This window comes from Copadichromis virginalis, linkage group LG19 (genome assembly GCF_057382275.1).
Source record: "Copadichromis virginalis isolate Kocher_CV1m ecotype Utaka linkage group LG19, C_Virginalis_male_GT1.1, whole genome shotgun sequence".
Lineage (NCBI taxonomy): Eukaryota > Metazoa > Chordata > Actinopteri > Cichliformes > Cichlidae > Copadichromis > Copadichromis virginalis.
The window spans coordinates 25361979-25386620 of NC_140636.1; the positions used below are offsets into that span (position 1 = coordinate 25361979).

The window sequence follows — 24642 nt, forward strand, 5'->3', positions numbered from 1 at the left end:
TACAGAAACATAAAAATGATATTGGCAATTGACAGTACGATTAATTTAGGACACCATAAACCTTACACGTGTTAACCTAATAAAGTTGTTAACAGTGTGTTAACAGCCGTGTGTGTATGATTGTTAGGGTATACTATTAAACACTTTTTGATGAAAATGTGTATGAGTAGATTTTTACAACTAAAACACTTTTTTAGGCTGTATTTTTATCTGGGTGCAGCCAAAACAAACTCCTAACTCCTAAAAGAGTCTCTGATACGATGCACTGGAAATTTGCCGCGGCCCTGGTTTTTTCACAAAATGAAAGCCTTCTTGTCCAATCGCAGCTCAGGTCACCGCCCGTTTTCAGCTCTTGGAAGTTCCTGGACTAATCAGCGCTCGCCTCCGTGTGTTCAGCCATTTTGTAAGAAAACCAAGCAAGTCTGCCGCCCTACCTTCGCTTCAGACCTGCAGTTTTTTTCTTGTGCAATGGACGGGTAAGTGAAAAGAGCCACACTTAACACTTATATTTATAAGACAAACCGATCGCGGAGTAACTTCTTATCTTATTTCGGTTGCTTATGGACATATTGTGATGTTTGAAGTACCTTCACCGTACCGTCGAAATAGAAAAGTTAACTTCAAACAGTTTTTTTTCCATCAAAACATGCAACAGTTAGCAGGAGCGTAAGCTAGCTAGCAGCTGCTAGTCGTCGCTAGCGTTGGCTAACAGTCAATACTAATGTGAATGTTTTAATGCACTTATTTTATTTATTTAATTATCGTAAACGTTAGTAACTCTAAGCAAGAGCAACTTAATTTGAGTTGTGATAGGAACATTTGCCTTTATTTAAGGAAGACAATGATAGCCTCTTGTTTGCTACGACGGACATTAGTTTTTGGCTAACGGTACCTTTGTAACTTGGTTTCACGGGAACTCGAGCGCTAGCTAAAGCAACGTGTCTCATTTCCGTGTTCATTTGTTCGCGGAGCGCCAGGGCCATGTTGAAGATGTCTGGCCTTAACATTTGATTGAATCGGGGACTTCTAAACCGAGTTATCTAATCGCAGTAGGATACATGATAGCGTATTGTTTAGTTCGAACGTGTCCTTCTCTTCTGATCGTCTGATGTCGTAAGTTTGAAGGACTTCGAAAGTAGCTCATAGACAGCTTCGCATTCGCCCCCGGCGTCTAGTTGTAATTATAGGTGTTTTTCTTTTTCAATTTTTTTTTAACTCACACAAGTTTACTTGCATCTCTTTTTAAACCGTTATAGCCGCCTAGACGCTGACTTGTACCCTCTGGGATCCGGCTACGTCCCTGAAATTGAGTAAGTAAATTTTTGTATAGTTTTGTCTTTGTGTACGACTCATTTGGGTTCCTGTTGCTCTTTATGGCTTTAAATAAGGAAGTCGTTTTCCTTTTGGGCTAACAGTGTTGTAGGATTGTGTGTGTGTATGTGTGTGTTTTTTGTTTTTTTTTTTCCGATGCAGTTGAATGTTATAACAATGACTTAAGGATAGTTCGTGGATGGTTTTCCTTATTTTCTTACTGAGAACTTTCTTTCTGTTTTGCAGCAGTGTCCATGACATATCAGCTGGCACAAAGGTAGGCAGTTTTGAGTCATCTTCCTCTTGGTTGCTTATTTCCTTTTTTATTTTACAGTATTGCACTCCTTTACTACAGCATAAGTAATGACTCCCACTTGCTGAAATTAGTATGTAGTGTTTTTAACTCCAAATATGGTCTTGTAACATATATAGTTGTGACTTTTGGTGTGTGTGTGTGTGTGTGAGAGAGAGAGAGAGAAAAATGTGTAATATTGTACAAAGGTGTGTTTTTCAGAATACAGTGACAATTTCAAAGAACTGAGCCAGCTCTGGTGGCACGTAGTGTATCACTTTGCAAGCCTCCTCCATAATACAGAATACCTTTCCAAAGCTTTTTCTCATGTGTAATGAAGTTGCAGGAGAAGACTGACTTGCTTTTTAAACATTCATGAAATAGAGCTGAATGGTCAGCACAGAGGTTACAGCAAGACGGTGGAAGGGGATTATTCAATAATTATGTTAGCATAGATTCTCAGAGGTGGGGCTTTCATGTTTTCCTGTTCTGTCTCCGTTTGCCTGTGTGGCTGTTGAAATGAAACTTCCTGTTGTTTATTTGTGTGTTCCTTAATAGTCTGTTGGTCTTATTGGAATGTGGGAAAGCTGAATTCTGCCCTGACTCTTGTTGTTGCTCAGTTGTGTTTCAATTACAGGGCTATGTAACCATCATTGCTCTAACAAAACCACAAAGTCTTATCTAATGTTAAATCCTTAGCAAGAATTGGACTTGTAAATTAGTCACTGAGCTGTTGTATTCTTGTGAAACTGAATGTTTGTGCATGCAGACTTGACAGGAAGAAACCACACCGTTTCTTCAGCATGCTGCTGGTTGTTAAAATTCCTGTTTTTGCTGTAATCCTTGGTAACATTGCCTGGAGCAGCTCAGTGTAGGTGGACTAATTGAGCTCAACCTAGATCTGTAGCCATCCTCCCGGCCAAAGGTCTTTACAGTGTTTGAACAAGCACTCTTATACACACCCCCAATACATGGGACACACCCCACCCCCTCTATTCATTTCAGTAATGCCTGTTTCTTTTCATCATGTGCACTAATACACGATTTAATGATTGCTGCTTAATAGTGAGGGTTTAACTCCAGATGAGATTGTTTCTTCTTTTTAACTACTTCTGTTTTTGGATTTAAAGTGCTGCGGTAATGATGACACTGAGTTATGGAGCCCTGCCTTGCTGGAATCTGTAATTATTCCGTCTGGGCAGAGTGTCTGGCATTCCGCGGTCACATTCCAATCTCCCCCCTCCAGCCCCCTGGCGAGGCACAGCTCCCTGCCCCCTCCAAGTGTGAAGGCTGATCACAGTGAACAAACATGCCTATACCTGTGCTTCTCTCCTTTGTACTTTTCCTGAGAGAATACACCAGCCAACCCCCTATAACCCTAAATAAGGTTGTTTGCAAAAGGCAGGGCACATACAAATAAATCACCTCAGGTTTAGTTTCCTTATAAGATGAAAATGGGGTTTGTTTGTGTTTTCTTTTTTCTTTCCCTTCCCTATGTGCTGCAGTAGAGTTGGAGAGTATGTGTCCCTTTCCCTCTTTTGCTGATGCAATGCAAACCAGGTTTAACTTGGTGAATGGGACAGAGAAATTGCTTCTGCTACATGTTAACTTTTAAAAATAGAGTTCAAAGTATTGCCGTTGTCAGTGAAAGGAAGCTGAAGTTTTGGTGTGTTTGCCAGCAGTGTGTCATCACTCTGAAGATTATTGTTATCCTGTCCACATCCTAAGCAAACAAAGGAAGTGAACACATTGATACATTTATTTGGGCTGTGTTGGACTTCAAGCAAATGCGTGGTCAGGTCTGTTTTTCTTCTATAGGCTTAGCAAGCACTCTGACACATCCTGTTTAAATGCTCAATTGTAACACAAGTCTCCATTTTGTGAGTGACTTGATGCTCCTGCTCTGCACCGTGGACTGTCTTAGCTCTGCAGTTGTTATTATTAGAATGAGGAAGAAGGAGGAGGGAGTCGACATTTAACAGTAACCTGCAGTCTCCCCAGAGGAAGTTTAGCAAAACTCTGGAAGCAGACCTCATCTTGCTGCTCTTCCTGTTTGGAACCAGTCTGCTGAGTGATAAGTGTGCCGCTGCCCGCCCACAACCAGCGAGTCAGGCTGGAGCCACTTCCTTCATTTCTCATGGTTTGCATCTGCTATTGGCTGAATTATCGGGACCAATTTCTTCCCACAAATTGGAACACACCATTCTCATCTGTTCATTGTAATCAGTGTTGTCTTGTTTTTTTTATTTTTTTATTTGTTGTTCTTGTTGTTGTTATTATTAATATTATTAATATTATTAATATTTTTAACTTTTGGATCATAAGTCTAAACAGTACCCATTACTCATTTATATTTTAGACTGATTAGTTCTGTCAGGCTGTGTAGAAGCCAGAGTATTTATACCACTGCTTGTAGTACTGTCTTACTGCAGTGTTGTTCTACTGTTTGGAGGCATGACCAAATGTTATCTCTCATAAGTTTTTGTATGCAGGCTTACCTGACCCCACCCTCTATTTAGATTCACAAGGTGAAGAATGCTAGCAAACCTGCATGACTGGTTGTTGTTAAAGTGCTTCGGGCTCTTCAACTCCCAGAGAGTCCCCCGGGCTACATATGTGTGTGCTGCTGCGTAACAATGTCCCTAGTCTCAGCCTGAACAGGACCTTCATTGTAGAGTGTTGTAGAGCTTATGCTGCTGAGCCACTTCTTGTGACTGCAATACTTCATCTCACTCAGCCACAAACACACAACCATGTGAACAGCCCTGAAACAGCACTTTTTATGTACTAGAGAGGGAGTCTGTAAAAGGCAGACAGTAGTCTAGTGTGGAGTGGAAGTGTCCCCATCTTGTCTTGCGATCCAAAGGGCTTCAGTGTGTTATCCCTGCTCCTGATGGATTATGAGAAGATGGGATGTACTCACCGACAGCTATTTGGCCAAAACCTGACTGAATATTGTCCTTCAAGCTGAAAACTACCTGTTCCAACTTAAATGTGCTATGCATAATTGTGTTTTATTGCACATTGTCTCAAAAATATGGCCTATTGATACAGTAGCTTGAGGTTTGACAATACTGTAAAAGGCGTTTAATGGAATGGGAAGTCAGATATTCCTGCTGACATGATAGTTCGCTGGATTCCTCCTAGTGAGGAAGGTGGAGTTCTTCTCAAGTGTGTTTGCTCAGTTCTCTTTTGGTTATCAGATTACTTCCTGCTTTATCACACAATAGCTTAGTAATGTGAGAACCGTGCTCTCCACCTGCCAAGCTGTGCCTTCATTGGGTGAACGCACTGAAGTGAACCATTGTTTCCTTTCCTTCTGCAGAGGGGATCCGACGAACTCTTTTCTTCCTGCATATCCAACGGACCCTATATCATGAACTCAGGTAGGGGGTTGCCATGGAGGGGTGAATCCCCTTTTTATTGAAGTGCTTGACGTGTTTGTGTTACCATGGTTATCAATCCATTATTCAGGAAGAACCGGAGCCTCCTGTTCCCTCCCTGATTGTATCTGCTTCTGTTTTCTCTTGCAGCCAATGGCAACGACAGCAAAAAATTCAAAGGTGACGTCCGCAGTCCTGGTGTTCCATCACGTGTGGTCCATGTACGCAAGCTGCCCAACGACATAAATGAGGCTGAAGTTATTGGCCTGGGGCTGCCCTTTGGGAAGGTCACTAATCTGCTGATGCTGAAAGGGAAAAACCAGGTAGGAAAGACGGTTGCCTGTCTGCTTACCAAACTGTATGACTTGCAGTTTTGGTTGAATTATTTTTTTCCCAGGCCTGAGCCGAGGGATCAGCTTTCTATCCTTCTGTCCTGACCTAAAATTATAACAATGACCCTTTTGTTACATCCTTGTGACTTTGTTGGTAGATAGACACTGCTTGATGTTAAGATTTCCTGGAGGAATACAGCAGATCACGAAACACCTGTTTTCTGTTTGAAGTAGTTCTATAACCAGTAATACTGTAACCATGTTAATTGTGTTATTTATAATGGTTAATAACAGATAAAAAGAATCGATAAGAATGTTAAATTTGTTGCATTAGGGTGTCACCTTTGTTGTATGTGATGGGATAAACAAAATAAGTATGTTTATGTCCCAGGCATTCTTGGAACTGAACAGCGAGGAGTGTGCACAGACGATGGTGAGCTACTACTCCTCTGTTACCCCTGTCATCAGAAACCACCCCATTTACATGCAGTACTCGACCCACAAAGAGCTCAAGACGGACAACTCCCCAAACCAAGTGGTAAGGGTTTTACAGCAGCGGCACAGATCTGTGCACTTTATATTTATTTTAATGGTTTGCATTTGAGGCTTCATCAGCTGTTTAACTTATTGCTTGATGCTGGGATTCAAGTTTTGGCTCCATACTGAAAAAATGCATATTGAATAACTTATTTACATTTGTTAAAAATATTGTTTTGTTTTACAACATTATGCTGCACACATTCACTCGGTGGTACTATCCTTTCACCACTGATGCTGAGAAGTATTTCTGTTTCTCCTTAGCGTGCCCAGGCAGCTCTGCAGGCAGTTAATGCCCTTCATGGAGGAGGAATGGGAAGTGTGGCCATTTCTGCTGATGCTGGTAGCATGGCTGGAGCAGCGGCAGCCCAAAGCCCTGTGCTCAGGGTCATAGTGGAAAACCTCTTCTATCCTGTTACCCTGGATGTACTCCACCAGGTAAAGGCAGCTACTACAGTTTTTTTTTTTTTTTTTTTGACTGGTCAGAGATGTTTTAAGTAACTAGTCTGGGCATGCCCCACCTTAAAAAAACAAAAAACAAAAAAAAAACGTCCCTCAAATCTTAGCTGTATAGCTACTGATTTGACCACTCATTGTCTAGCACTAAAGTCTAAAGCTGTTTTGCAGTTCTTATTTATTTTAGGTGTGTTAAAATTATGACCTTTATAATCGTGTCTCTCCTGCAGATTTTCTCTAAATTTGGTACAGTGCTGAAGATCATCACTTTTACCAAGAACAACCAGTTCCAGGCTCTCATCCAGTATGCTGATGCCATGACAGCGCAGCATTCCAAGATGGTACGATTGGTTCACTTTTTTTGTCAGCATGGGACTAAGATTAGGACATTTTGAAACAAAGCAATATCATTATAGGGCAGTTAGTACACTTTGGGAACAGTCGCTCAGACGTCACTAGTTAAACTCGCCACTGTAAAAACACACCAGATATGTTATCTCAAGTTTAACAGAACGCTGTTTTCTTTAGTCTCTGGATGGACAAAACATCTACAATGCTTGCTGTACTCTGAGAATCAGCTTCTCCAAGCTTACCAGCCTCAACGTCAAGTACAACAACGACAAGAGCAGGGACTACACCCGACCAGACCTTCCAACTGCAGATTCACAGCCCTCCATTGACCACCAGGCCATGGCAGCAGCTGCGTTTGGTAAGAATGTAGTCCATTCTTTTTTTGAATTAGAATTCGCAGGATTTACTTCACTGTCATTCTTTTAATTTATATATAAAAAAAAAAAAATCTTACTTCTATATCTTGTTGTTATAGCTGCACCAGGTATAATCTCAGCCTCTCCCTATGGTGGCGCTCATGCCTTCCCCCCAACCTTTGCTATTCAGCAGGCAGGTCAGTACAAAAAAATATATTTCCTGCTATTCTGATTCGAATGTCTGTATTTCAGTAGTTTATTCAGATGTACATATAGCAGATAATCTTCATGATTAAATTATTTCTCAGGTTTTTATCTACGGATTGCATTGAGTTGAGAGTAATTTGTGGTTTACTGCTCTTAGGTCTCTCAGTACCCGGTATTCCTAGTGCCTTGGCGTCCCTCGGTGTGGGCCACACTGGCATGGCGGCGGCAGCAGCGGCCGCTAGCCGGCTCGGCCTGTCAGGGCTTGCTGCCGCTGGGGGCCACAATGTCTTGTTGGTCAGCAATCTGAACCCTGAGGTCAGTACACATGCTATTAAACAGCTCTACTACCTTTGCTTTTGTTTTAGTTCAGTGCTGAGCTTCATTCAACAGTTACATTGCCTTTTGTTTACACTTTGGCTTGTGGATCCACTTGATCAAATGAAACGAATGTTTTTACGCCTCATGTCTTACCACTTCACGTGATTGCACGAGGAACTACCCTTACCACTATTTTTAATTGCAAGGGGGTCATTAAGTCAAAACCTCTTCCCTTTCAGGACCTCTCTGTGTTTGACCAAACCTGCTGCGTTTCTGCCCTGCCACTTTGCTCACTGTGAATTTTAAGTTTATTCAAAAAACTAACTTCTTTTTTTTGTGTTTTCTTTAAAGAAAACTTACCATTTCATATCTTCATTTTTGTCCATTAGTTAAAATCATTCTTGAGTTGTTGGGGAGACAATATTACTTTTTTGGTCTTGTTTTAAAGCAACACATCATGTACATTATTCTCGTTAATAGTGTATAAATATACAAGTAGTCTTTAAGCTCATTACATTTACTGTAGTTAATGTAGTCAATACACTTAGTTTGGTTATTTAAGGATTCTGTTTAAGTTCTTCGAGAATTATTAAAATTGATGCTCAGAATTTTGTTTTATATCATTCTCTACGTAATCTAAACAAACATGACATTTAATTTAAAAGTACATATTGTCTCTGCCTTTTTTCCTGTATTTCATTGTTAATCTTTTTTTCTCTTCTCTTTCTCCTAGTGTTCCCATAGTGACAGTGCATTTTAATTTAGCCAGTTCTACTGTCTGAAGCACTACATTTCTTTGTGTATACTGACCTTGTTTTGTTTTTTTACTTCCTTTTCTCTCTCTCCTTTCTGTCCCCCTAATCCCTCTTTTTGTTTTTTTTGTTTGTTTTTTTTAACCCCTCACTTTAAATCTTGCCAACTGACTGCACGCCCCATGACCAATTGTTCCCTCTCTCCTCCTGTCACTCCTCTGTTATTTACTACTGTAACCACCTCCTTCCATCCACCCAACCCTTTTTCCTTCCCCTTACCATTATCCCTAATTTGGAAATCCCCCACCACCACCACCACCACAAATTGAAAACGCATACACTACATTGGCACCTCTTTGACACCCTGATTTTCATTTTATTTTATTTTATTTTTTTGCCATGATCTACCTCTCCATCATCTTTCTTCCCCCCCATCCTCACATTTCTCTTCATCCTCTTATGCTATTCAAATCCTTCTCCTCTCTTCATTCTCTTCGTCCCTCATGCCTCTCCTTCCTCCATGGTACTGTGGCCTTCCTGTGGACCTCGCTGCCTGTGGCCTGCGGACATGTCCCGACTCCACTCCACTGTCCTCCACTCCGCTCCGTCTCTTTTCCCCTGTCCCCTGTTCCCTCTCCCCTTTTTGGCCCCCTGCCCCGCTGCTCCCTCCTGCTGTCTCTAAAGAGCGTTACGCCACACTGCCTCTTTATTCTTTTCGGTACGTTATCATCCTTTCATCTCCTTTTTTTATTACTACTGTTACCTGGCAAGGTGGGCATGTCTTGTCTCATGTTGTTGGCTTTTATTTATTTTTAACCACTGATGGCTCATCATCAGAGTACAGGGCTATGGCGGGTGGGGGTGTCTGTTTGAGGGTTTGTATGACCTGTTTTGGTTGTTGTGGGTTTGTGTGAGAAAAGTATGGTGAGAATGCCACAAAGCTGCAGCATTTCATTTAATTTTTAAAAGCTATGATACTTGTCCATGGGCAAAAAACATTTGCACTTTTCCCATCTTCAAAGAGCAAAGCCCTTCAATGTAAATATTGCCCCGCTAAATAGAAATGTGGGAATGATTTTGTTTGGCAATGAGGCAGGAGGCTGATCTAAATTTTAAAGCATCACCATAAAGAAGAGGATAAAAGTCAAACCTTTACTGGTTCTGCACCAGCCAAATTTAGCCATAAAAAGTGGTCAAATTTCATTTTTACATGCTGATTGTTTTTCAGTGATTCTCTCTCTCTGCTGCACTAGAATGATGAAATGCTGCAGCTTTTTTTGTGATTATGGGTTGACATAATCTCAGGATTATGTCACAGTTTTATTCTCTTGCAGTTTTTCTCAGTTATTCAAATGTAGGTATGTGCATGTTTAGATTATTTCTGCATGTCTCTGTTTAGACCCTCAAGTTTGGGAAGTAATCAACTCTATCTTCACAGTAGAGCAATCAAATTGATCACTACTACTCATTTTACTAATCTTTGATTTTTGTCTTCAAATCACGATTTCTCCCCTCTTAAGGCATTTTAGCATCCATGTGTAGTTAGTTTTAAGAGGGCTTATGTAGGAATGGTTACAGGACACCCATGCAGAATTGAACGTAAAGATTCTAGAATAGCCTAACGGTAACTTCAATCACACTGTTTCCTTAGGCTTAGTGTGACTATTTATATCTGATTTGATGGTTTAAATTGTTGTTGTTGCTGTGATTGACTGTGTGGCTCCTGGTTTAGGCATGATGCGTGTAGCATTTGCTGGACTTGCATTGTGATGCTTTTCCCCTTCCTCCTTAGGTGTGTATGGCGATGTGATGAGAGTGAAGATCCTGTTCAATAAAAAGGAGAATGCTCTAATCCAGATGTCTGATGGCACACAGGCTCAACTAGGTAGCGACGCTGCAGCCCTACAAAACACAATTTTCTGTCTTTGATCTACCACTTTCATCTTTTTTTTCTTTTTTTCCTCCTCACATTATTATACTGTGCATTGTTTGGAGCCTTTGCTTAGAAGGGTAATTCAGCTCCTCCTGTGATAGATGGCTGATTATCTGCTTATTGTTGTGGCTGTTTAGAGTTAAATTAAGTGATGGAGAATGTGCTAACAAATAGTGTGTTGAAACCATGTTTATGTGACTTGTGTTTTTCAGCTATGAGCCACCTGAATGGCCAGCGTCTTCATGGCAGGGCCATGCGTGTGACGTTGTCAAAACACACAACAGTGCAGCTTCCCAGAGAAGGCCACGAGGACCAGGGCCTCACAAAGGATTTCAGCAACTCTCCACTGCACCGTTTTAAGAAGCCTGGCTCCAAAAACTACTCCAACATTTTTCCACCCTCTGCAACACTCCACCTCTCCAACATACCGTGAGTGTTAACCTTGGCGTCATTTCTGCTCTAACCCAGCAACCTTTTGCACAGTAAGCTTTTTCCTTCAGGTGTTCGTGACATTATTTCTCAGTATGTGGAGGAGGGGGTGGCTTTTATATTTAATCATGCCTTGTTGTTTTACAACTTCAGACACAGAAACCTGCAGCTTAGTAAACAAACATAAACCTACAAAGCTTTTTAACTTCTCTGCTGTTTTGCTTTCAGGCCTTCTGTGGTGGAGGATGATCTCAGGAGGCTATTTGCCAGCTCAGGAGCAACAGTCAAGGCCTTCAAGTTCTTTCAGTAAGTTTTAGTCCATTTAAACCCAATTTTCTCAAATTGTTTGTTTTTTGCGGCTGAGTTCTTCTTTCTTCAGAACACTCTACAGCAGCTCTTGGTTAAATTGCCTGCTTTAAATTAAGGTTGTAAAGTGTTGGCCTTTTTAGTCTGATAGACACATGAACTAAACCTAGTTTTGAGAGTACAACAAAGCAAATGGTGAAAAACCCACACACAAGTGCGCTGGATCTTACACTTTGAGAACAAATTGTTCAAATTTTTTATTTTTTTATTTTACTTTAACAGAAAAGATCGCAAGATGGCTCTGATTCAGATGGGCTCAGTCGAGGAGGCAATAGAGTCCCTCATCGAGTTCCACAACCATGATCTGGGGGAAAACCACCATCTTCGAGTGTCCTTCTCCAAGTCCACCATCTGAGTGCCTTTCCTTTCATCCTCCAAGTCTGTTGCCATCTGAATGCTACCACTCTTGAGGTTGCAATCAGTGGAAATGGCCACCATTACCTATTTATAGCTGTTTCTTTTGATGAATGTTGCCCCTTTCACAACAAATCATTCACCGTCATTAATAGGTTCAACATTGTTTATTCATTGTGATTCTCTTCTAAGCTTAAGAAAATGGGGGGGGGGGGGGAACAACTTAATTTTTTGTTGGTTGATGTTGTAAAGTCTTAAGTTGATGTCAATGCTTTTTAAATTAAAGTGTAGAAAAATGACTGACATAAACTGGTAGATGACTTCCGTAGAGCTATTGACTTTTCAAAGTGGGGAAAGCAGGGATGTATTAATGAGGGCTCCACTTAGATAGGTCCTATTTTTAATACAAGCTGTTTCACAGTAATCATTATTATACCTTTGCTTCCCCACTGTGACAACTCAGAATGCCTATTATTAAAAAAAACACCTATTCTTCTGTGTTATCCTTAAAAGAAAAGCTCCTGAATTTGTACACTGGCATCCTTTCATGAGTTACTAAACATTGCCCGTTTAATTTATCTGTTTATCTGACAGCATTCTGTCATTTAGAGACTCCTTGCTTAAACTGTAGCGTTCGTTCTCACAAATCCACAACAATGACGGAGAGAGCCACAATACCTGCAAAAGACTTGTGTGAACAAGTACTGTCAGTAGCAATGCCAGTGAGGTGTAACCGCACTTTGGAATATTCTTTCTGCCATTGTCACTAAGAGCAGGGTGTGTTTGTTGCACAATGCTGATCATAGGACTGCACACCGCTCCTCCCACAGACACTCAGAGATCTCTCATAGATGTTTCAAATATGCAAAATGTTACTATCTACATTATTGCTGTTTAAGGCATTCTCTAGTGAGCTGTGCATCTAACAGATGTACTAGAGACATGCACAGTGATAATGCTGTGACTGCACGCGCTCGTGTGCTGAAAGTCTTACATAAGGTCCAACCTAGTAAGAGTGCTGTCACAGCTTTTGTAGGTTAAGTGGCTAGGGTGTTCATTTAGCACAAACCCGACACCTTTGGATGCTGTCAGATTATTGGAAGGGATTGCATGTCTGAAAGGGGCTTATCGTGTTGTCCTTTAAGCTTTGTTACACTTGCTAACTCTTGTAACAATGGAAACTCATGCATTCTTGCAAATGAAACAATTCATCTAAAACTTGATAAAAGCTTTATTAGGAGGTCGGGATCAAATCCAGTCTAACATTTAATAATTTTTCCCCCCACCATAAGTTTGCATATGGGGTCCTGGGAAAGAGGCAACATTCTACAATGAAACATGTTTGTATTTTCTTTTTCTTTTTAAATTGGAGGTAAAGTAGAGGCAGCTGTTGAACTGTCCTTTTAAGACCAAATCACTTAAACACCCTCCGCCACAGATGTATGCTTATGTGGATGAATTGTATCCGCACCAGACACACTTCAGCATTCCTTTTTATTACAGTAGTTGTGTTGAGATACGTGTGTGTGTGTGTGTTTGCCTTTTTGAAATGCCACTTAGAACCTGTTTGGCCAGTGAGAAACGGTTTGAGACAAAGGATTAAGTTTTGACTCGGAGACCATAAAACTTATTTCCCAGCATCCATTTTTATTTTACTGTGTGACTTTCCACCTATTTACTTCTGGGGATCCATACCACTATCAAAGGTTATTCAATAGTCCTGTTTCACAGCAGCTGTTTTATGTGAAATGGAAGTAAACACAAGTGTTACTAATGATATTAATGAAGGTTTAAGTGCAGAGCCACAGTTAATGTGATTAACAACACCCTCCTATTTCATAACAACATCACTGCTATGAAAGAGGTCTGGTTGAATGCATTCTTTCGCTGTCTTTCTCTCTACAGTCTTGTGCCTTACTTTGAATTTGTTCCAGACAGATTTGCTCTGGCTTAATTTGGTAATATATGGCTCTCAATTTTTATTTTATTTTTTTGTCCTTTGGTTTGTACCAGCATTGTTAAAATGGGGAAAAGTGGCTCATTTAATCTTCTGTTTCTTGTTTAAAAAAAACAAATGTTTATCTCTGTATGCATATAGCCCCATTATATGTATCTAGAAACTATGAATGTAAGTCAGTTAGATGCTTAATATCCTTGCTAGGTGATGTAGCTCTGTTAGGTGTATTGTTGCAGGTGTAGAGCTGTATTCAGCCTTTTTGTCTTACAGTCTCCTATCACTTAGTCCTCAGGACAGTTGTTTGGAGCCTCATTTAACCACATTACGTTCATATATATATATATATAAATATATGTGGACACATATATTCATTTATCTCTTTTAAATGTTAAAATTTACTTGTATCACTTCTAAGCTTAACTGATAGCTATTTGTAGTAGCTGGGTTTGATTGCTATCTCAGTGCCTTGACTCCTTAAGTTTTTAATTTAAGGCTGAAACGGGCACGATTAGTTGATTTTGTTTACCTCTCATTCAGGTGTTTGTATCTTAGCCTGTCTACAAAGATGCCTTTATCCCATTATATTCAGGTAATCGTACCTGTGAGAGGGCAGCTCTGACTCACTTGTCAATTGATGGTAATAACAGTCTTGAATGGTGTTTGAAATCCCAGTATATCTTTTTTTTTTTTCTCCTTAAATTTATGATACCAGAATTGCAGGGTGAGAGAGTCCTCACCCAGTACCCTGTCGGTGTACACTTATGCCACAGTCAGGTGCGTTTAGTGCACTTTTTTTCTCAACAATAGATCCACCACGCTGAAGTCTTACACGTTGTCACATTCCTGTGTGCCTCAAGCACCAGTTTCCACAGCCTTGACCACTGTTGTCTTGGACCAGATACAGATGTGCTCTCTCTATTTTTGTAAGATTCTTATGCATGATTTAACAAAGCTTCATGTAGCTGCAGACGGTTATTGCTGTTAAGGACCAAAGTATGTTCTACCCCTGCTGTTTTGTAGCGTTCTGATTTCTTAGGAGTTTTTTTTTTTTTTGTCTCGTCTTTCACCCCCACGTTACAACAAATACGAGGCAGTTCCAAGTTCTATTCCTCAGATGCTTTGGAAAAAGTCACATTAATTTAAATTGTCTTTTGATTAACAACATATACTGTATATTGTACCCCTTTTGTTTGATTGACTTTACAAAGAGCCTACTTTGGTAGAGATTGCTTAGAATGAATACTTAATTGAACCGCAGTCCTAGCTGTGATGTTGTGTAGAAAAATTGTATGCCTTTCAATTTTGTTAAAAGCTTTTACTTTTCTCTTTTCTTTTTTTATATGGGGCCTGGGGGTGGGGGTATTGTATGAAGGGGGTTGATGGTTGTATATATTCATGTTTTTGTACCACAAAATCATTTGGAGTATATCCACATACGTTCAAAACATGTATATTTTGATAAAACAGCACAGACCTATTAAGCTCTCCTGAGCTGTAAAACAGAAAAAAAAAAACTTTTGTAACACAAAGACATTAAACCTATATGAACACAGAAGTGTCTCTGTATGTGCCCCACTCCCCCTTGCCATTCTGATCTTGTCTCTTGCATCTTCTGCTGCCTTCAATAAATCTTTAGTTTGTTCTTTCTTTCATCTGGCCTCATTTGGTTTCTGTCTCTTCCTCGCTTTCCTTCTGTACCGGTTAACATCTTGTAACATTTTCAACATTTCTCATCCTGTTTACTGCTGGTGGGTTGTATTTTGTCCTTTACTGCGTTTCCAGCTTCATACTCATCCCATCTAAACTTGACTGACTGCTCATCTGGACTCAGCGCAATCCTGTTACAATTCCTTGATGAAACTGTGGTGAGTTAATTGGAGATGCAGTGCTGGATACTCACTATTCTCACTGATTCAGAGTAATTCTCCTGTGCTCTCGTTTGACCTTTTGAAGTTTAGCGGGTGTAACTCGGGAAGGAGGGGTGTTGCTGTGGAAACCAAGGTACTGTATCTCATAAAGTTAATGATTAAGAAAAAACTGGAGTATAGCTACCCAGTATATCTGGCATCCATGTTTTATCAGAGGTGCCCTGGGATGTGAGGAGAGGTGAACCCCAAACCCCTGAGTAATTTTAGGTGTACACCTTTTTGGCCACTAGGGGGAGGTATTGTTCTCTGGTGGTGATCAAAGGTTTCTGAACAGAGGTGACTTTACCTGCCACTCACACAATCTCAATAGTTAGTGGCTTAATCTCAAGTGCTTCCCATGGCTTTCTGGCATTATATCCTTTTTTTTTTTTTTTTTTCCCTTGTCTCGCTATCCTCCTTTTTCTTCTTCTACTTCCTTACAGAGCAGTGGAGAGGATTAACCTCAGCTCTTCCTTGCCTTTGGGGGGGGGGGACAAATGAGAATAGAACTGAGCCCAGTGGTGTGTATTTGTGGCTGAGACCTGGATTTTGTTGTATAGAGCCAGCAGCTCATCGAGTGCAATCGTAAATATAGCGAGCTCCGGCTTGGTTTGAATTTCACGCTCGTTTTTCCCGTGCCATTACATTGTGCAGAAAAGCATGCCTTGAAGGTCATATTGAAGAAAGATGTCAGTCGGAATATTTGATGAGCACAGCCAAAATGGGAAAAATCTGCATGATATTTTGGTATGCTGAACTAAGGTGGTGTTAGCCCAAACGTGCATTTTCATGTTTAAAGTCATTAAAAATTGCAACAAATCTCACGTTTAATGTTCACCCATGTTTTTGATGCTGCCTCAGAGACTTTAGTTTGCTTGCAGCATCTTTCCATTTCACTCTCTACTAAGACTAATTTGAAGCAGAGACCTGTGTGCACAGAAACCTCTTTGGAATATACAGAAACACAAAGACATTACATACTTGGGTGGAAGGGTAACTCAAAGTAAGATGATCCAAATGTAGATACGTAATGTTCTTAGCTCACAGAATATGGTGCTTTGATCTAATTTTAAACTTTCATGCAGAACATTTTTGTTCCAAGATTGCTCTGATTCACAAGTTACTCGACACCAAAGAAGGCCTTTATTTATTTTATTTTTTTTACTGCTCAACTCCTTTGCACTGTCTAAAGCACACAGAAAGTGCACTGCATGTGCACTTTAAACATAAGTGTACAATTTGTGTAATCATACCCCACCTGCCCTCCCATTTGTTTCCCAAATACAGACCCTTGGGGTGTCTCTTGCTTGATCCCGCCAGTGCCCATGTGCATGGGACTAAATGAAACCATGTGGCGTAGTAATTCAACCACATCTGGCAACATTTATTTACATTAGTACTGCGGTCTCTAATCAAGCACGCCCTGGCAAACATAAAGGCCACACACAAATGAAAACCTCATGCTTAATGAATGGGGGCAGGGTGGACAAGTGGTTCAAGGAGCTGTTCTGTATACAATTTCTGACATTTTCAATCCCTAAAGCAGCCATTTAAGTCAGGAAAACGCTGAATTTGAATGGCTGGTTTGTGAATGAACCATTTGAAAACACATTGGATTTTCGAATCTTGGAGCTTACTCATATCTATAATTTATTTCTCTTGAGTAGAGTTAAACTGCAGTGCAATCACAAGCTTAACCAGCAATATATTCTAGGATTTAACACCACATTAAGGAGGCATGCACCCTTATGCTGACTCTCTGACCAACACTCTTAGATTTAGGTTCACCTAAGAGGCTGTAATATCAGAATCAACTCAACACTGTTTAGTCTGTATCACTTACATGAGCTTTAGACTCGCATTAAGAGTGTAACAGTTGAGGAGGAAAAGTATGAAACTGAGGTGAAGGATGTCTTTGGTCTATAGTGTTTCCTCTTAAGAAAGCCATCAGGAGACTATCCACCTGTTTACATATGCACGCCTCAGACAGATGTTGAATAATTCATACACAGAGGCGGACAACATGCAGCTGTATTTGGGTTATGGGGGTGCATGGGTTCTATCCCTGCCTGAATTTGAAGCCCAAATTATAGACATTACTTTGCAGGCAGAGCAGGGCAGAGGAAAAACTAGGCCACTTTGCATAAAGGGTCCAACCAAGAGGCACAATGAGATGTGAAGGATGGAGCAGTAGAAAGCTTGGACTTAATATAACAGGGCCTTTTAGGTTTGGGAAGTTTGGAACAAGTAATTTGGGTTTGATTTGGGGGAAACTGTCTTTTGTAGGAACATCAAAGTTGGTTAGAGGTCGCTCTTGAAAACCCTTTTACTCGCTCGTGATTCTGCAAATTGTATTTCTTTCCTTTCATTTTCTTAATGTGGTAATGCCCTTCTAAAGAATGCAAATGAAATTGTTGAAAACTGTTTTCTGCAATCAATTCTCATCTTGTTGAGACTGGATTGATCCTCGCTGGAGCTCATTTTGCACAACATAGTCTTATCAACACGTGTTCGAAAACGCATGGAGCGCTTTGCGGGAACCACAAGTGTAGTTACTATTTCGTCTTCCTTTGGGGGGAGACTAAGTACCTGCGATGGATACGTTTTTCGCAGAGTAGTCTGCACATTCTCGCAGGACAGAGGCATCAGGGGTGGCAGGGCTCTGTCAAACAGCTATCTGGAGGTTTATGGCTCACAGGTTTTAGACTCGGTGCTGCCTCCGCTTGCCATTTGGGCCTAATGGACACTGATGGAAAATGACTCCACTGTTCCAGCGATCCATCAGACGCCCTCTTTCTCTCTCTATTCATCAGAGAGCGGCTTTCAAACAGTGAACTTCGTGGGCGATTTACATGCCCCGATAAGATGCAAACAAACAGTCTTTAGTCAAATTGATGATTGTGGTGAAAAATAACAAAGTCAACTTCAGCTATAATTTACCATTTCCCTATTGGGGGGGGGGGGGGGGGGTCTTAATGTCAACTATTTATACAAAGATTTCGAATACGTGTCACAATAAAAAGTAATTTAACTACCTAGAATGAAGCGTTTAAGTGACTTCAGACTTTCCACTATACATCTCCGGCTGCATATGGCCAGGGCGCAGTGAGTCAGCCAGCCACGAGTCCCCAGAGGGAGCGCAGCACAGCACGGCTCCAGACCCCGCCCGCTCAGAAAGAAAAGCGAGCGGGAGATGGAGAGAGGGGGTGGGGGTTACTTACACCGAGTCGGGGTACCTCTGAGTGATGTTGCCGCTATAGGTGGAGGTTGCACGGGAGCGTGTTGGGATTAAAGCTGTAATCATCGACGGCTCCCTGCCTGCGCCGGTCAGCGTGACGCACGGAAAGACGCGCAGTAACTGGAGTTACGTTGGATTGGAGCCAGTGGCAGCGGAGGGATCACCAAGTTGACACGCCGTGAGAGCTTACGGTTGTTTAACAAGGATGCTCCCGTCTTGCAAATGTTATTTTGTGACAAGTTTCAGCAAAAAATAGCGAAAAGGAGCGCGCTTTTGTGTGCGGAATGCATTTTCTTGAACTGCAATAAGAGAAAAGGTCAAGTGGACGCAGTTTTAGGCTGCAAAGAGATTTGCACCGTGGAACAAGCGGAACAAAGCGTGCGCCAGGCACAGCAGAAATCTGGGTAAACAAATATGACGGCCGGTTCTGGCGTTGTCTTAGGTCTGCTGATGAGCTACGATATCACCGACAGAATTGTAAACCTCGGATGAATTCTGGAGTCTGATTACCATTTTTCTGAAAAGGGAGAGAAAGAGAGCGAACGAGCGAGAGACAGGACCTAATCCAGGTAGCGCATCTCTCTCTCCGGCTGCGCGTAATGGGAGAAAACTTTCGGACCTTGCAGAGGAGACGCACCAGCAGCATCCTGCCGACGACGACGCTTTCGTAAATACCATGTGAATTCTTCTGTTTTATACGCAATTGGCCAAGTTTGAGAGTGAATTTCAAACATTCAGTATGACTTGAAACACCCCCGAGGTTATCGGAACTTCAAGCATCAAGCCAGTTAACCGCCGAGCCGATTTTATCAAAAGACGCGCAGAAGGACATTGATGATCTAGAAAGGATTTCTGGAGCAGCAGCAGCGCAGTGAAAGCCTGATATCAGTTAGTAATAAAAGACTCCCCCCTAGATGTCTATGATGTTGTGCCAGCTCGGGCAGAAGTGTGTGATGGAGGTGGTGTTGCTGGCCATCCTGTCTTGGGTGTCCGTGTGGGCGGAGGAGAAGATCATATTTGACAGACACGCTGTTTACTGGAATAGCTCCAACCCCAAGTGAGTTTTAGTAGGAGTTTGGCATGAAGGTGTGTGTGTGTTTGAAACATTGTTTATCTAGGCTACCTGCTTGCTATAGATGCCCCTCAAAAACTCTCATTACTCACGTACACCTTGAAATCTTTAAGAACCTACACATTTCTCGGTCTTTTGTCATGTGCTGTCTGATCACATCAGTCTTATTTACATTTCATTTCTATTTAAGCAGCGGTTTGGCAGAAAGCTGCAATATTGATGTTTTAACAACACACACACACAGACAGAGGCAAATGAAAGTGTGTGTGTGTTTGTGTGAACCTTGGATATTTTATTCTGTGGCACAGAGAGCTCCTTTTGTTTTAAACAATGAGGGCATCCTGCCTCATCTTCTCAACAGTGTCTAGAGACTTAGTTTCTCTCTCTCACTCTCACTCACTCACTCACTCTCTCACAAACACACACACACACACACACACACACACACACACACACACACACACACACACTCTCACTCAAACCTTTTACCTTTCTTTCTGCTAATTTCTCGCTCCTGTGCCAGTCACACAAGTGCACATTATTTCTTTGTGAATTCAAGCACTTGTGCAAAACCCACATCCATAAATAAACACAAAGCCACACAAGGATGCACGCGCATTAACACACACACAACACACAAATGGTTGTCTTTAGCCGGCTCTCTCTCATTGACATGGGGCAGAGCACACTGGGTCCGTCTGTCTAATGGTTTGTGACAACCTGGCCAGCCTCTTTCTCTCCATCTCTCTCCCTCCAACCCCTTCCTCTTCTCTCCCCTCTCTCTCCCCCTCTTCTTTTTTTGCCTTCTTCTTTCTCCCAGGTAGATAAATAAACATTGAAAGTGCTCCCTCTCACTCACGGCTGAATTAGTCCAAACTAACTGCCCTGTCTCTCTGCAAAAACCAAACGCGTGCGCGCGCGCGCTCACACACACACACACACACACACACACACGCATACATACACAGAGAGCGCTAACAGGCCTGTCTCTGACTGCATCACTGTTCCACAGAAGGCTTCTCAAATATTTAACAGGCAAGGGGGAACATTTTCTCCCTTTCTCGATGTCTCCCTCTCCCTTTCTGTCTTTCTTTTCGTCGTTCTGTGCACCTGCTTTCTCATCACACACATACACCAACACATTGCAAACGTCACAGGGAAAATTTAAGCTATACTGATGGTTGCTGGGGGCGCTGTTATTCCGTCAGGGTCGTATGGTGAAGCTGAAGCAGAAAGGGGGTACATCAAAAATGCATTGCTGCTAAAGCAATGAATCTAGGCTCTGGAGCCCTGGCGAGGTTGGTTCCCCCTGTTAGACTCTGGCTCTGTCACTGCTCATGCTGTGCCTTTTTCTGCACACACACATACATGCAGGTCCATCCCTTGCTGTAATCCTTTGAGGATTACAGGAAGTTTTATGAGAGACTCAAGACTGGCGAAAAGAGATGAGAATACTGACACTAAAATCATTGGAGCTTATGTAAAATTTAAAGGAGGATCTGCTTTTTTTATATATTTGCGTTGTTTCTTTTTTAACAACTTTGGTTAAATTTGGAAAGTTTTTGTCTGTTAAACTAAGGATTTCTCACAAAGTTATTTGCCAGGTGGTGGATGCAATAAAGTCAAACAAGACAAGAAACAAGAGCAGACAATCAGGTGATCAGGCAGATAAAGAAAACTGTTAGGGAGGGGAAATCAAGGTTATTGTAACCACTGTCATTTCAAAAATATAAAATCACTACAGTGACTACAAGTCCTTTATTCAAAGTATTTATAAAGTATAGGCACATATATATTTCAGCAAAGAATAGCACTTCCTTGTGCTTCTTTGTCATGTTAAAGATGACAAGCTTTGTCTTAACATAAGCTTGTTCTTCAAGGTGAAAACAGCTTTATGTATAAAATATAATTTTAGGATAAGTATTTCAAAAGATCGCTCACCTATTAATACACTATATTGTGATTTAGTCACCAATAACCGAAGCTCAGAGAACAAATGCAACAGTACTGCACCGCATCCGAGCAGCAGCTATTGTCTGAGGCAGTGAAATGACACAAACAGCTTGGAAAATGAACAGCTGTGTGTCTTAATTGATCACACAACATCAAGCACGCAGCTTGTATTGTGCGTTGCCTCTTCACATGTTCATCAAAAGTTTGCTCACACCACAACAGCTCGAGAAGGGTGTTTTCTGCAAGGTCACAAGTACTGGGTTGGAATTTGTAGAACTGATAATCAGTCAATCTGAAGTGCAGCTTTAACTTTCTGGCATGAGGTGACAAATTACTTTGGAAGAAAATCTGCAACCTAACTTTTATTCGTACATACTGAAATATACAAAGATTACACCTGTTGGGTTTTTTTGCTTTTAAACTTAATCAATGAAGCTCTTAAACCCCATGTGTGCTATTAACGACAGCACACCTGATTATTTTTGTTTCAGTCCTCTTTATTTAGCCAAATAAATTTCAAAATGCACTGTGCAGAATTAGCAACCAGCTGGAGATGGTAGTTCAGCTGCTAAATGGTTGCAAGGAGTATTCAGAGATATGGTCGTGCATGCTCTGTATTGTATATGTATGTATGTGCGCCAAAAAACAAAAGAGCAGAAAATTTGTCATCGGAGTTTTAGGATGAGAAGAGCTTTTCTACCTGAAAATGGTTTTACGCATCCAGCTATGAACTTAGGGGTAAATTTAATTGACTGTTGCATTTCTTTAAATGCTAAAGCTACTTACCCAAGTTCCATAAAAAATTGGAAGAGAAGTGGAGCATGAGGTAGAGAAGATGCAATTAAATTTTTCTGCAGAACAAAACTGCAAAACGAGGAAATGTTCTATGTTGGGCTCTCCGGCTGCCTCTGAAGTATAGTCTCTGTGTTTAAAGCATTGATAAAATTATGTCATGACATTCAATTCAACAGCAGCAGCCATCCCTAGAGATGTTGTCCCAGTTACATAGAAAAAGGCTGTAGACCTTCAATGGATTTACCTTGAAGTAACATTTGAGTAAAATCAAAATCTCAACATAAAAAAAAAACCTACATGGTGAAACACCACTGGTGTTAAGAACTGACCCATCTTTGTAGTTTGGGAGGCCATCATTACAAGGTATTTTACCCAATACCTGTATTTTTCAGCCGCTGTAGCAAGAGCTTCATCTCTGTTTACCCCGTTCCTTCTTGCTCTACTTTTTTCTTGCATACTTCTCTGAGATTAATCATCATCCACACTGACATCTTTTAATTGTTTTCACCTGCTTTGTGCTGCCAGTAAGTTAGCTGTGCTTTTAAGGAGTGCCTTGATCTCAACAAAACTAACCTGGATAAGTCGACAAAAATAAAAATAAGTCAAACAAACGTTTCTATTTAAGAAAGGCGGCATCCTACAAATTGGCCAAACCCTTTAAATCTCTGGCTGTGACTCTCAGCAGGCCTATCTCTTTCAAGGTCTTGCTGGATAATAGAAAATGTATGAGATAATCCAATTCAAATGGCTCTGGCCACTTTTGGTCACGGTGGGGAGCAACACTCGTGCACTCTCAGATTGTTGTCCATTCTGCTATTGTGATGAGATACATGGCGCTGCACAATAACAAAGTACCATAACACACATTATCACAACAATAGTGCAACATTAGAACAGCATCTGGAAATCTCCCAGATTCACATAAAGGGATTTATGCCACATGCAAGAAGGAATGTATGAGAAGCACACACACAGGCACACATGTGCACTTATACACACCAGCTAGATTTAGGTCACAAACTCACACACACAATCACATACAAGCAGAATGGCTGCCCATTGAATACAAGGTTATGCAGCCCCCATTTTTCTATTTACTTGCTGTCATGCACACACATACACGTACACACATCAATGGAAGCTAGATATGGGGCACACATGCGCAGCCAGATTGGTTTTTCTATTCAGTAAAAACCCATCCTTTTTCCTGTTGCTGGCTTGCACACAGGGCTGCACTTGCACACACACAAATACTGAGCCCCTTTCTGGCTCCCAGGCCCATATTATAAAGCTCGCAGGTGAGGGGCTTTGTTCACCCCGAGCAGCTAATGTGCTCAGTGCAATGGGCTCTCCTCCACACACACATACTCCGACACACACATAGAGTACACTGGCTCAATGGTCCAGAAGGAGCACCTTATCTAATCCCATGGTTTATCCTTCAAAAGACTTTCTTTTCCTTTTCTTCTTTGTTCCTCCTCTCTCTTCATCTCTGTGTCTTTGAGGAACTCCGTGTCAGTGAGAAGCGCTGATGGTTGACGACACTCTCATTCCACAGGACAGAATCTATCTCCTTGGAGACTCACACACAGAAATACACGCACCCACACAGCCTTTGAGGAAGAAGCGACTTATGCATCGAGCACATATACTGCCCACAGAAACTTTAAAATGCAAGCTCGGGTCCGTACACACACACGCACCTCATATACATGCGGTCCGTACTCACACCGAGCACATCACAAGTCCCTGCACATAAACCCCCACACACTCACTGTCTTACCGTTGCGTCCCCTGTGGCGTACTGTGATATGTGTAGTGACTAACACTTCCTCAGCCATACCACACACATACAGACACACGTACACATAAGATTTGCATCCAATTTACATGTAGACTTGTAGTCACCCCCGCTCAGTTACTGACAGTTTGTCAGACTCAAACTTGCCCTTGGGTTAAATCTATCTGCCACTGCCACCCACTCCACCTCTTTTTCTCTCCATCTTTCTTCCTCTCCATCTTTATGTCTCCCTATCAAGCTCCCATCTTCCACTCTCTCATCTCCTCTCTCTTTTATCACCACTTCTCGCTTATCCCATTGGGATGTGGTTTGCATGTTTTTCTTGTGCAGGACCCTGAACTGTCCACCTTGCCTCAGGCAACATTTTTCTGTACATTAAAGCTGCACTACATCAGGTTATATGTTTGTGCTTTGACCTATATGACCTTGTATGGCTTTCTTTAAAATATCAGCACAGCTTTGGGTCATGTTGAGTGAAACGTGTCTCAGAAGTTGTCTTTGGAATTCGTTCCCTCTGGTCTCAAGCTAAAGACGATACTTAG

At 41.4% G+C, this 24642-nt stretch overlaps 2 protein-coding genes across 2 annotated transcripts in view; both read left to right on the forward strand.

The window, feature by feature from the left end:
* The first annotated feature begins 340 nt into the window (after window positions 1-340).
* ptbp1a (polypyrimidine tract binding protein 1a) lies at window positions 341-14986 on the forward strand. The gene is made up of 16 exons (XM_085441032.1): window positions 341-476; window positions 1257-1310; window positions 1558-1588; window positions 4929-4989; window positions 5137-5309; window positions 5710-5856; window positions 6120-6293; window positions 6542-6652; window positions 6840-7020; window positions 7138-7215; window positions 7383-7540; window positions 8980-9013; window positions 10088-10180; window positions 10441-10657; window positions 10886-10963; window positions 11246-14986. The coding sequence occupies exons 1-16, from the start codon at window positions 469-471 to the stop codon at window positions 11376-11378; spliced, it is 1731 nt and encodes a 576-aa protein (XP_085297158.1). The 5' UTR covers window positions 341-468; the 3' UTR covers window positions 11379-14986.
* A 3473-nt stretch (window positions 14987-18459) lies between these two features.
* The window catches only part of efna2a (ephrin-A2a), a 79896-nt gene continuing 73713 nt past the window's right edge, over window positions 18460-24642 (forward strand). Inside the window, exon 1 of the mRNA XM_085441927.1 lies at window positions 18460-19536. Within this exon, the coding sequence (XP_085298053.1) occupies window positions 19394-19536 (143 nt within the window). The 5' untranslated portion in view covers window positions 18460-19393. The remainder of the gene's footprint in view (window positions 19537-24642) is intronic.